General features: G+C 41.2%; 4 protein-coding genes across 4 annotated transcripts; 2 read left to right on the top strand and 2 right to left on the bottom strand.

The window, feature by feature from the left end:
• The first annotated feature begins 1,384 nt into the window (after positions 1–1,384).
• Positions 1,385–3,052, top strand: LOC121790239 (cysteine proteinase inhibitor 12-like). Its single transcript, XM_042188504.1, has 4 exons — positions 1,385–1,417; positions 1,484–1,701; positions 2,050–2,195; positions 2,670–3,052. The coding sequence occupies exons 2-4, from the start codon at positions 1,653–1,655 to the stop codon at positions 2,802–2,804; spliced, it is 330 nt and encodes a 109-aa protein (XP_042044438.1). The 5' UTR covers positions 1,385–1,417; positions 1,484–1,652; the 3' UTR covers positions 2,805–3,052.
• A 1,056-nt stretch (positions 3,053–4,108) lies between these two features.
• Positions 4,109–6,120, bottom strand: LOC121790238 (putative mediator of RNA polymerase II transcription subunit 26). The gene is made up of 2 exons (XM_042188503.1): positions 5,610–6,120; positions 4,109–4,977 (listed from the first exon to the last, which is right to left on the bottom strand). Exons 1-2 carry the CDS (start codon positions 6,080–6,082, stop codon positions 4,338–4,340), a joined length of 1,113 nt encoding a protein of 370 aa, XP_042044437.1. The 5' UTR covers positions 6,083–6,120; the 3' UTR covers positions 4,109–4,337.
• A 174-nt stretch (positions 6,121–6,294) lies between these two features.
• Positions 6,295–7,976, top strand: LOC121790241 (DNA polymerase delta subunit 4-like). The gene is made up of 2 exons (XM_042188507.1): positions 6,295–6,517; positions 7,618–7,976. The coding sequence occupies exons 1-2, from the start codon at positions 6,370–6,372 to the stop codon at positions 7,809–7,811; spliced, it is 342 nt and encodes a 113-aa protein (XP_042044441.1). The 5' UTR covers positions 6,295–6,369; the 3' UTR covers positions 7,812–7,976.
• A 106-nt stretch (positions 7,977–8,082) lies between these two features.
• Positions 8,083–10,617, bottom strand: LOC121790240 (RNA polymerase sigma factor sigA-like). The gene is made up of 8 exons (XM_042188505.1): positions 10,404–10,617; positions 9,743–10,279; positions 9,231–9,651; positions 9,099–9,152; positions 8,936–9,013; positions 8,803–8,865; positions 8,401–8,513; positions 8,083–8,312 (listed from the first exon to the last, which is right to left on the bottom strand). The coding sequence occupies exons 2-8, from the start codon at positions 10,249–10,251 to the stop codon at positions 8,204–8,206; spliced, it is 1,347 nt and encodes a 448-aa protein (XP_042044439.1). The 5' UTR covers positions 10,252–10,279; positions 10,404–10,617; the 3' UTR covers positions 8,083–8,203.
• Between the last annotated feature and the right edge of the window lie 257 nt (positions 10,618–10,874).

Here is a 10,874-nt window from a genome sequence, read left to right as displayed (position 1 = left end):
CCATCCCTCTTCACATCTTCCAGGTCCTGAAGCCGTATGATATTGGATGAGGGAGTTGGAGCAGATCTTGGTTCGGTTCTTTTGGGGCACGGTTGGGGAACAGGAAGATTCACTGGGTTAGCTGGAAGAAGAAGATTTGCCTGCCGTTGGATGAGGGAGGCCTCGGCATCCGTCGTTTCAGCGAGGTAGTCAAAGCTTTCAGCATTAAGCTCTGGTGGAGATTTCTCGCACAGGATCTTTATGGGCGCAGTTCACTATGCGCAAGTATTGTTACCATACTTGGCATTATGAAAATCTGCATGATTATTTGGCTTTGTATGGTGTGCCTTTGTATGTGTTGGATCTTATCAGGGCTGTACCGATTGAGGTGGCCAGGCGGGATGTGATGCGATGGAGCCTCACTGGCGATGGCGAGTTCTCGACGGCCTCAGCTTGGGAGCTCATCCGGACACGGTCCCCTAGACATGTCGGACTTCGCATGTTTGGAATGCTGGGCTGACCCCTACCATCTCTGTCTTCATCTGGCGCCTCCTCCTCCACAGGCTCCCTGTTGATTGTTATGTTCAGGCCCGTGGTATCTCTCTCGCTTCAAGTTCTGTGTTGTGTCTCTTCTTTTTCAGTCGAGTCTTTCAGCATTTGTTTGTGTCGAGTCCTCTGGCGAGATCGGTTTGGGATTACTTTGATGGCTGGTTCCCTTACATTAGCACACCATTCACACGTGCACTGATTTTGCACTTAGATTAGGTTTTTGGTGGAGGTCCTCTCACATGGCCACCGCCTTGCACATCAGCTTCATTATTCCCTGTTTGGTATACTGGTTCATTTGGACGGAGAGGAATAGTTGCAAGCACCGCGACATTTCTTTTCGTTCTTCCATGTTATTTGGCAGGTTGTTCGGCATTTGCGGACGTTGGTGGCGGCGGGCGTGCTTCCAAGAGGAACGCCCCCCTCTCCCCCGCAGTCTGAAGATGCTTCGCGGTCATTTTGATCGAGGTGGACACAGAAATCAAAAAAGTTTGCTGGCGTCTACTAGAATGAAGAATATCAGTACCAAGCGAAGCGAGTGGGGCCGATATTCTAAGGGCGAACAAACCTCTATAGATTCTTGATCTGACCCAATATAACTTTATAAATACGAAAATTGGATGAGAGCCAGAAAAAAAAAAAAAGTAATAAATACACGCGTTTGCATTAGGCTATCTTCATATCCAATCGACAATGACACTGACACACCTCTCTTTCTTCTTCCTTTTCTTACTCGGTGCCCATTCCCTCTCTTCCTCTCTTTCCCACTCCGATTTAGGGTTTTGCTCCGATCAACCCACCGATACCATGGCTACTCTCGGCGCTCCCCGCGATTCAACTCCGATGTCCACTCTCCGCCAAATTCGCCGTTGATCACCACAACAATAAAGAGGTACCACCACTCCCCACTCCTCTCTCTCTCTCCCTCTCTCCAATTTGACACTTAAATTGTTTCCAGAATATCCTGCTTGAGCTGGTCAGGGTCGTCAAGGCGCAAGAGCAAGTCGTCGCTGGCACGATCCATCATCTTACTCTCGAAGTTATCGACGCCGGGAAGAAGAAGCTTTACGAGACCAAAATTTGGGTTAAACCATGGGAGGATTTTATGCAGGTTCAAGAGTTCAAACATGTTGGAGATGTGCTTCCTTTACCTCATCCGACCTCGCGCTAAGAAGGGTACCGACCTAATCCATTTCCCCCCTTTTCAATTTTTCTGCATCTTTCTCTATTTCAGCTGATCAATTCCTTTGCTACTGTTGTAAGTTTAGTAAATTTTTAGTACTACTAGATTCAATCCATAGGAATATCTAAGGGCATCCACAACTTACACTGTTCACTACTGCTTTAAACATTAAGAAGCTAAGCATTGACACTACTGTACCTTGTTCTTGAACTAAATTTCTTGTTAGGGTTGATTATTTGATTCAAATTTGATCGTTTCTTGTATAGTTAAAATCATGTTGGTTAGATTTATGTGTGAAATTGAGGTCCTGAAATTCCAAGACTTGGGTTTTGCTTCTACAGAAGAAGATGTGGCTGGCTGGAAATCAGTGCCGGTGCACGATCCTGTTGTGCAAGATGCGGCTCACCATGCTGTCAAGACCATCCAGGAGAGATCCAACTCTTTACTTCCTTATGAACTTAGTGAGATTGTACACGCTAATGCAGAGGTGAGTTTTCTTTGATTGATCGGTATAGTGTTAAGTAGCAATTTTCAAAAGTTGATTGTGGAACATGTAATTTCCATTGTTAACACAATCTTTGTATTCATAGATGTAGGTCTCATCTCATGAATGTGGATGACCTTGAAAAGATTTAATGAAAAAAATAACCTCAGACCGATAAATCTCATAGATAGATATTATTGGTACTTATTGAGACTACAATTCACTGTATGAGTTGGGGCTGCGATATTGACTATAAGGTCCGAGGGGGGTTTTTATCGATAGTTTTTTCTTTTTAAAGATTAGTTAATGAGTTTCTTTGGCACGTGAAAGTTCAAGGTGGTGTCATCATTGTTTCGGTGCTTGCTTAGTATATATGCTGACAAGTTCAACTCTTTCTTCGAATCCATATGTAAATTTTTTTCATTTTGCCAACTTTTATATAACTAAACGTGTCTATAACTTAATTCCCCTGGGTAGGTTGTTGAATCATCTGCCAAATTTGACATGCTTCTGAAAGTGAAGAGAGGTGGTAAAGAGGAGAAGTTTAAGGTTGAGGTGCATAAGAACGATGAAGGTGGTTTCCATTTGAACAAGATGGATGCTGATCACTAACTGTTTTATTAGCATTAATGTTCTTTTATAAACTCCAAACTTGACTAGCGATACTTGTGTAGGCTTTTAACTTGTACTCATGTTGGTTTGGTCTGGTTTAGTTTATTTTGGTTTGTTTTTAGGTTTTGTAATAATCAACTCGTGTATGAATGTCTGTCAACTTCTCTTGGTTTGTGTTGTGTCTGGATTATGTAATTTGAGTAGGAACTTATCACTTATAAGGCTTGTTCGGTTGCTACTTTACTCCAGCCTAGATGTTACGTCTATTATTATCTCTGGATCTGTTGCTTTTTTCTCAAAAGTTTGGTCACGATAATGTATCTTGACACGGCACCACACCACACCACACCACAATGCTAAGATTTATATTGTACCTCATCGATAATCTATCTCCCCTCCACTATTGTGACTAACTTAATTCTGGCAAGTTTACACGTCAACAACGTGTTAACAATGTGCATGCAAAGATCTTGTTGCATTCTCAACGCCAGCCCCCACCGTGGCTCCGAGGCAAAATAGTCTCCAAACAGCCATTGGGTAGCGCGGATGACTGTCCTTCGATGCCAGATCTGTCGAGGGACCGCCACCTCCGTCTCTGTTTTCCTGCGTCGTTCTAGTTGGCGCGTTGTCTCTTTCCAGAAGGCTTGCGAAATGAGTTCATCTATTGGGCCTTCACCATCAGAAACCATTTTTTAGGAGAAGTGAGAAAATTGGGAGTTGAAGAGAGAAGTGAGAATTGGGTGCAAAAAATGAGATAAGAGTATGGTATTTTATAGGTAGAATTGGCATGCGCTGGCAATCATGTCGGCGGACGCCGAGTGCCATCTAGGCGCCGAACGCAATGCGGCTAATCGGCGTCCATGTCGCACGCATAATGTCACGAAGGTTTGAATATGTTGCATCAATTTAAACCACACTAAAAATTTATGATTTTATCAGCAACTTATAAAGGTCTGCAAAAAATTCCAGTTTTATCCAAAGTTGGGTTGTATTTTCGACCAATACCACTTTTAAGTATCAGTATTTAACTAACCAGACACCAGTGTAACAAAAATCGCTAAACCTTGAGATATAGTGATGCTTGCTTTCCCTTTGTAAAAAAAAAGGGGGCTCCATTCAAAAGAGACATGGCTAGTGCCAAGTGCCAAGTGCCAAGTGCCAATTTTAAACCTCAACTAGTCACCTTCTAACAATCAGATGCATCATTGTATGTTCAAGTAGGAAAACATCACCTTAGAGAGAGAGAGAGAGAGAGAGAGAGAGAGAGAGAGAGAGAGAGAGAGAGAGAGAGAGGCATTATCAGGTGATAAAAAAGGAAAGATATACAAGATGGAAAGACCAACAACATACATCCTTTCATGATCTCTTTTGTTACTCACAAACAACCACAATCATAATATCAAAGAAAACTATAAAGATGATTGAACTCAAGCCTATTTCAATAACACACTGCTGATTGAATTGAACGGTGTGGTGCCATATTCAACCCTCAAACTATTAACCCTGAGCTGTGTTATTCTGAAGATGAACAAATTATCTCGCATTCAGATCTAGCTCACCTCCTTCAGGCCACTCGCTTTGCAATGCATTATCTCCATTTTCTGTTTCATCATCATTCAAAAAGTCTTCAGATGGCTCCCTATCATCTTTCTGTGCATTGCTCCCCCACCCATTCATAATTTCATCCTGGTGGAAATCCTGCTCTTGCTCACCCATGTCAGAAATTGAGCTATTACCACGAGAACCAAGTGCACTTCCTCTTATTGGAGCCCGGGCCATCATTTCTGCATGCGCTTGTGATTCTGCACGAGCCTGATCCACATGTGCCATGGCTGCCATCCGCATATTTGCTTCATGACTTTCTCGACTAGCCTTCTGCCGCGAATCCATTTCAGCCCTTAATTCCAGCAGTGACCGCTTCTCCTCTTGTAAAAGAAATTGCTCCATCATCAACTTTTCTTCAGTCCGAAACTCCCCAAGACCCCGTTTGCGGGAAATAATGTTGAATGCCAAGACTTGCTTCTCGAATGTAGCTGTGAATTCTGCTACTTTGGCAGCAATGTTATTGTCCCACTGCTGAGAGCGAGAAAGAATTTGGCCTGTGGTGGCTGTATCAAGGATCTTGTCATCTTCCTCTGCTTCATAATCTGCCACGACATGATATGGTAATAGCCTATGCACAATTCAAGAGAGAAAAACAGTTAATGGTTATGCTCCCAGTAAGAATTATAAAAGCAACAGCAGTGGGTTGCCCACATTCAGGTTCCTATACCACCAGAGAAGCTAAAGAAGAGTACCCACTAAACTATCCCCTTTATTTCGTATTCATTTCCTTATAGTTGAAGTGAAAGGTGGGTAAAATGTAAGACTGTCAACATAACATTCCAATTCAAAAGGAAGTGAGTTTGGTTTATTTTTGTTTAAACTCTACTAGATTTCATTTGTTGGGGATGCCCGATCTAAAGCTCAATGATTTATAAGCCAAATAAAGAGCATGGCAAAGAACAACCATAAATACATTAGCTTTTTATGCATTGCATCTTATGGGTCTAAAATTGCAGATGAGGATGCAACACAACGCCTAATAAATAGGTAGAGACCTTTAAGCATCTTGTCCTTGATTGATTTAAAATTAAAAATCATCCAACTCCCCAATTTTATGCCCACGATTATACAGACCACGATTCACAAAGCAAAACCACGAAGAAGAAGAAGAAATGAAAGGGTTATCCACAATAGTATTTAAGAGTGAAAACAGCAATGACTTGCGAGAAATGAAAAGAGATTTTAAGTTGCAAGAAAAACCTCTCGCAGGCATCCTCGAGGGAAGAGAAAGGGCGCTTGAAGTCAGGATGACAGACCCGCCAAGCGTCTTGATAAGCAAGCTGGAGAGAAGCCTTGTGCTGCTGCTGCTGCTGCTGCTGTTGTTGTTGCTGGTGCTGGTTAATTACAGTAGTCGATGCAGAAGAGGAATTAGGGTTAGGGTTTGGGTTGGGATTGGAATTGGGGTGGAGCTGATTCGGTTGTTGGGGAGCGGGAGCAGAATTAGGATTAGGGTTAGGGCTAGTGAGAGGGCGGGACTGGAGAAGAGAGGGGTGCTGAGCCTGCGCCTGACCCTGGGGGCGGAGATGGGCGTCGATGTTGGAGGGGAACCGTGACATAGCATCTTTCTGCCTTTGGATCTGTTGCATCAGCAGCTGTTGTTGCAACAATTGCTGCTGTTGCTGTTGATGTTGCTGCGCCTTGTTTTCTTCCATTGTAATTGAGCTATCCCTCATTCATTCATGGCGCCGGAGAAGAAAGCAATTAAATTGCCTTTGCTTTGCTGTCCAAGGAAGATGGACTGGATTATTGGACCTTGTAGCATTTATAAATGGGCTTAGGCCTTAGCTCATATGGGCCATAATTAGTGAAGCCCATTTAATGGCTTTCTTGTAGTTTATCTAAAATCGGAGGGTTTTTTTTTTGCAATTTCCATCTCTAAAGAAAATCCGAATCCCTAATACCCCAATTCAAATTTCAAAATTTCACCAGTCACCACCACCGTAATCTCCGTATCAATTCAATGGCGTCGACAGGAGTCAAAGGATTTTTCCGAGAGAAAAAGAAAGGAAAGCCCGGAGCGACGAAGAAGAGCAACAAATCCGCCTCCTGCGGCTCCGACGTTGTCCAGCCCCCGGCTCTAATCTCCCATGCTACTCTCGATCTTCAAGGTCACCTCCTTTACTTACTCATATTGTTCATTTGTTTGCAAACAAACGATTGCGTGAAACCTAATTTTTTATCAGTCACGCCTTCTCAAACTTTTCACCGTTATGACAAGAGCTGATGATCGTTCAATTGCTTTCTCTGTGTTCGAAGTTTATTCTGTTTTTTCATTTTTGATTTTATATAAAATTTCCTCCATGTTTTTGAGATTTCAATTTTGCAAATACAACATTCTCATGGCAATTTCATTGGAGATTCAACTATTTGCTGAAGTTTCAAGAAAATCATTAGGTTTTTCAATTATTTATACCACTCATTTGAATGTAATTGTCAGGTCAAAAGTTGATTTTTGTTCCGATCATTTACATCAAATCAAATTCAAAAGAATATTTTTGTTCACTTACCTTTTATACCTTTTCAATTATACACATATATTTAATTTAATCTAGATCACCTATTAACCTATAATAAGTACTCCTACTTCATTAAATGACGAACAAGACTTCATTAAATGACAGAATTTGCTTAGTACATTAAGCGAACGAGGTAACTTCAGTACATGACAGAATCCATTTAATTAACTAAACCATTTTTGGATCAACTAATTAAATTAATTAATTTAAATACAAATCCATTTATATTTTCATAAATATGGTTAATTAAATTGAGCTAGTTCATAAGAGAGTCCTCTAATTAAATTAGGTCAACAATCAAACTAACTTAGAAAGGTTAAATTCTAAATCCTCCATAGTGTGATTTTTGAGTTTATATAACCTAGTGTTGAAACTATATTTTGAACTTTTGAAGAATCACATTTAAAGATGCTCATGGAGTTTGCAATTTTTTCTTAAAGTTTTCTTGCAGTATTTCAGTTATATGGTGCTTCATGGGGACAATAGTTGTTTAGAAACTGTTCCTTTTCTCATTTTTCTGCTTATTTAGAAACTAAGATGGAAGATATGGTGTTTCATGGGGACAATACTTGCTAAATAAAACAAAGCTTTATGTATTCAAAAGATGACAAAAGGCAGTGCCGACAATGCTTACTCTGCAAGAGAGGTTGGTTAAAGATAATTTCTGATGCAATGCATTTGACATAATGCAGAAGAGTATGATGAGAAGGAGGAGGTTCTGAGGCAATTTGACATGAACATGGCTTATGGACCCTGCATAGGGATAAGCCGTCTGGAACGCTGGGAGCGAGCTAATAAATTTGGTCTTAACCCGCCAGCACAAGTTGAAAATCTGCTGAGGATGGAAAAAGCTAACTACTTATGCTTGTGGGATGGTCGTGCTTAGCCATCGTCATGATGTTTGTGTGCCTAGTGCTTGTTTGGTTTTATGTGTTGGGAGCTAGGCCTTTGGTTTTTTCTAGCTAAAACGGTCTAGTAGTATATGCTCTATCACCATCTACTATCTTAACTCGACTATTTCTACATATGTCCAGCCTTCAATTATTTCGCATATGGCAGCACTAGCTTCTCCTAACAATTGTTAGCCATTTTGTGTTGGCAATGTGAAGTGAATATGGTTAGTAGTTGTATGAAATCATAGACATCAGACAGAGATCTAACATGTCTAAAAATTGTAAGTACATCCTTATGAATATTGTGTAAAAATGGCATATGATCCTCATCTATAACATTCTTTTCTGCTCTATATATACATTAAGGGCACAGTATTTATAGCTATCAGTGTTGCACCAACATGGCCTCCAATCCGCTTTTCCTGACAGCATGTTTTAATTTCTCAAGTGCAACGAGCCCCACCTGCCTTACTCTCTCTCTCGACAACCCTATTCTGAAAATTTACCAACAAAATGGTTCAGTCAATTCATCATCAATCTAATCGAAGCCAGGGAACACAACAGTTTAGCTAGAGTCCATACCGTCTGCTAATGTCTTCCCAAGTGAGGCATTCATTATCCAGGCCATAGTATAGACGTATAATATCCTGTTCCCTTTCTCGCAACGTCTCACTAATAAGTTTATCTACTTCATCCTGCAAACACACAAACCATGTTTACTTCCCTTGTGTTTTGGTTCATTTTGGTCTTTCACTTAACATCAAAAGAACATATTCGCATCTGAAAGGAAAGGAGCAAATAAAAGAATGAAACTTGAGAGATGTTAATACATACGCTTATAGAAAGCATACTCATAACTATGCATGTGATCCTAACTTAAGACGAAAATTTTGACACTTATTATGCTTCCCTCTAAAGTTAGGAGGGACAAAGAGGGATCTCTAATGTAATCATATTCAAAGAGCTTTTCTGGGGTTTTAGTACCTTAAGTGCCCATTCATCAACTCCAGTCCACGGGTTATTCTCGATGTGAGTATCTGCAATGTACTGCATAAGCACATAAAATTAGATCAATGAGAAAACCATGATATGAAGAAGATATGAGTCGTGTACTTACACTATGAAGAGTTTCTCCAGGAAGACCATTTAAAGAGGGGTATGCTTCTCTGTCAAGAGAGAAAACCTTGCTGACTGCCTGTAAAGATAAGTGTTATTAGGATGGAAATGCAGAATCCATTTGAAATTGAATAGTGATCCATAAATACAAAAATCATTAGTACCTCAGTGGCATTTCTCACTTTCCTCTCAGTCATGTTGAGACTCTCAGCAATTCTCTGCAACAGGCATCAAATGATATGTTAGATCTCATATGTTATGTTAAAACATGGAAACCAATAGCTGGGCTTACTCACATCAATAGATGGAGTTACTCCTCTTTCTTCAAGCCTAGCCTTTGCATTTCTGATCAAAGTTAGCCTTTCGTGTAAATGCGTTGGCAGCCTCAGGGTTCTAGAGCTCTCGACTAAAGCTCTTGAAACACCCTGCCTTATCCACCAATAGACATACGTAGAGATCTTGAATCCCTTTGAAGAATCAAACTTCTCAATCCCTCGTAGCAACCCAATGAGACCGGCCTGAATAAGATCAGGCATTTCAGCACCCATGTTGTCGTATCGTTGAGCAATAGACATGACCAGACGGATATTGCTCATCGCCAGCTTCTCTCTCGCCAACGAGCACTCAATCATCTTCGACTGCAGATTAGCACGGCTCATCCTCATGGAGGCAGCGAGCTGCTCATCCGAGGGCTCGCATCCTAATCTCTGCTTCAGCCTGATGGATTGATTGATCACATCAACAACAACAACAACATCACAATAATGAAAAACATAATAATACTATGTGAATCACTATATTTTTTAACCTGGCCCTCCGCTCTTCCAAGGCAAGGCCTGCTTTGATTTTGTGCGAGAGCTGAACGACTTGGGAATGAGTGAGGAGCTGGTCGGTCTTGACATAGCCTCTGCGAAGAAGCTCCGGATTCATAATCGGCTTCTCAACTCTCTTCCTGGATTCCAGCCTGCGGCGGCGGGCGGATGTTCCGGAACAAGTGACCTCAGATTTAGGGGCGAGATTCCATTGCTTCTCGAGCATAGATTTCTGCAGCAGAAGCACCGCATCGACGAGATGATCTGGATCGGAGAGGCAGGGGTGAGGATCTCTTAGGGCTTTGATGGAGTGCGGGCGGCGACGTGACCGTGATTTATGGCCGGAGGCGGAGATGAAATTGATGATGGAGGAGGAGGTAGAGGGATCTGCGGAGCAATTGAGCCTTTCGGCGGAGAGATCGGAGTAGTAGGAGGTGGCGCCGAGGCGGAGGAGGCTTTTTCCGGTGGCGGTGTGCAGTCCGACGACGGCAGTGGCCATGATCATCACCACACCATAATTCACTCGCCACAAACTAATAAATTTTTTTGGTTTTCAGGTAAGAAACAAATATATATGCATGCTGCTATTGCTATTTCGATAAGATCGATGAATTCGCAAATAAAAAAATGTAAAAAAGAAAAGTACAGTTAGGTTACCTGTTTGGAGGAATTGGGGGAAGCTCAGGCTCAGCTGTGTATGTGTGACTGTTGTTTCTTCTTCCTCTTCCTCTTCCTCTTCCTCTTCCTCTTCTTAATATTACAATTATTTCAATTTGATTTGATAAAAAAGCAATGGAAATGGAGTATAATTATCAATTTTATTTAAAATAAATGTGGCGGGGCGAGGATAATATATGGGAAAAGGGAGAGGCCAACAGCTATTGGCAGGTTTAGATTTTTGGAGGTGATTCGAGTGGTGTGTGTGCAAACACAATTTCGTATCTATTCCCATGGATTTGGTATTTACTATATTGCCATTATATTCAACAAAAAGATTAATTTACCATTTCATATTATGCTCTATTATCTAAGCAATATCACTGCCCAAATCATTCTCTTTCTTTTACCCTTTTAAAACCAGAGACCATTATTTTCTCAGTAAAGTCTCAAGGAAAAAATATGTATTTA

The sequence above is a fragment of the Salvia splendens genome, unplaced genomic scaffold (genome assembly GCF_004379255.2).
Source record: "Salvia splendens isolate huo1 unplaced genomic scaffold, SspV2 ctg447, whole genome shotgun sequence".
NCBI lineage: Eukaryota > Viridiplantae > Streptophyta > Magnoliopsida > Lamiales > Lamiaceae > Salvia > Salvia splendens.
This window is presented reverse-complemented; position numbering and strand designations above follow the sequence as displayed.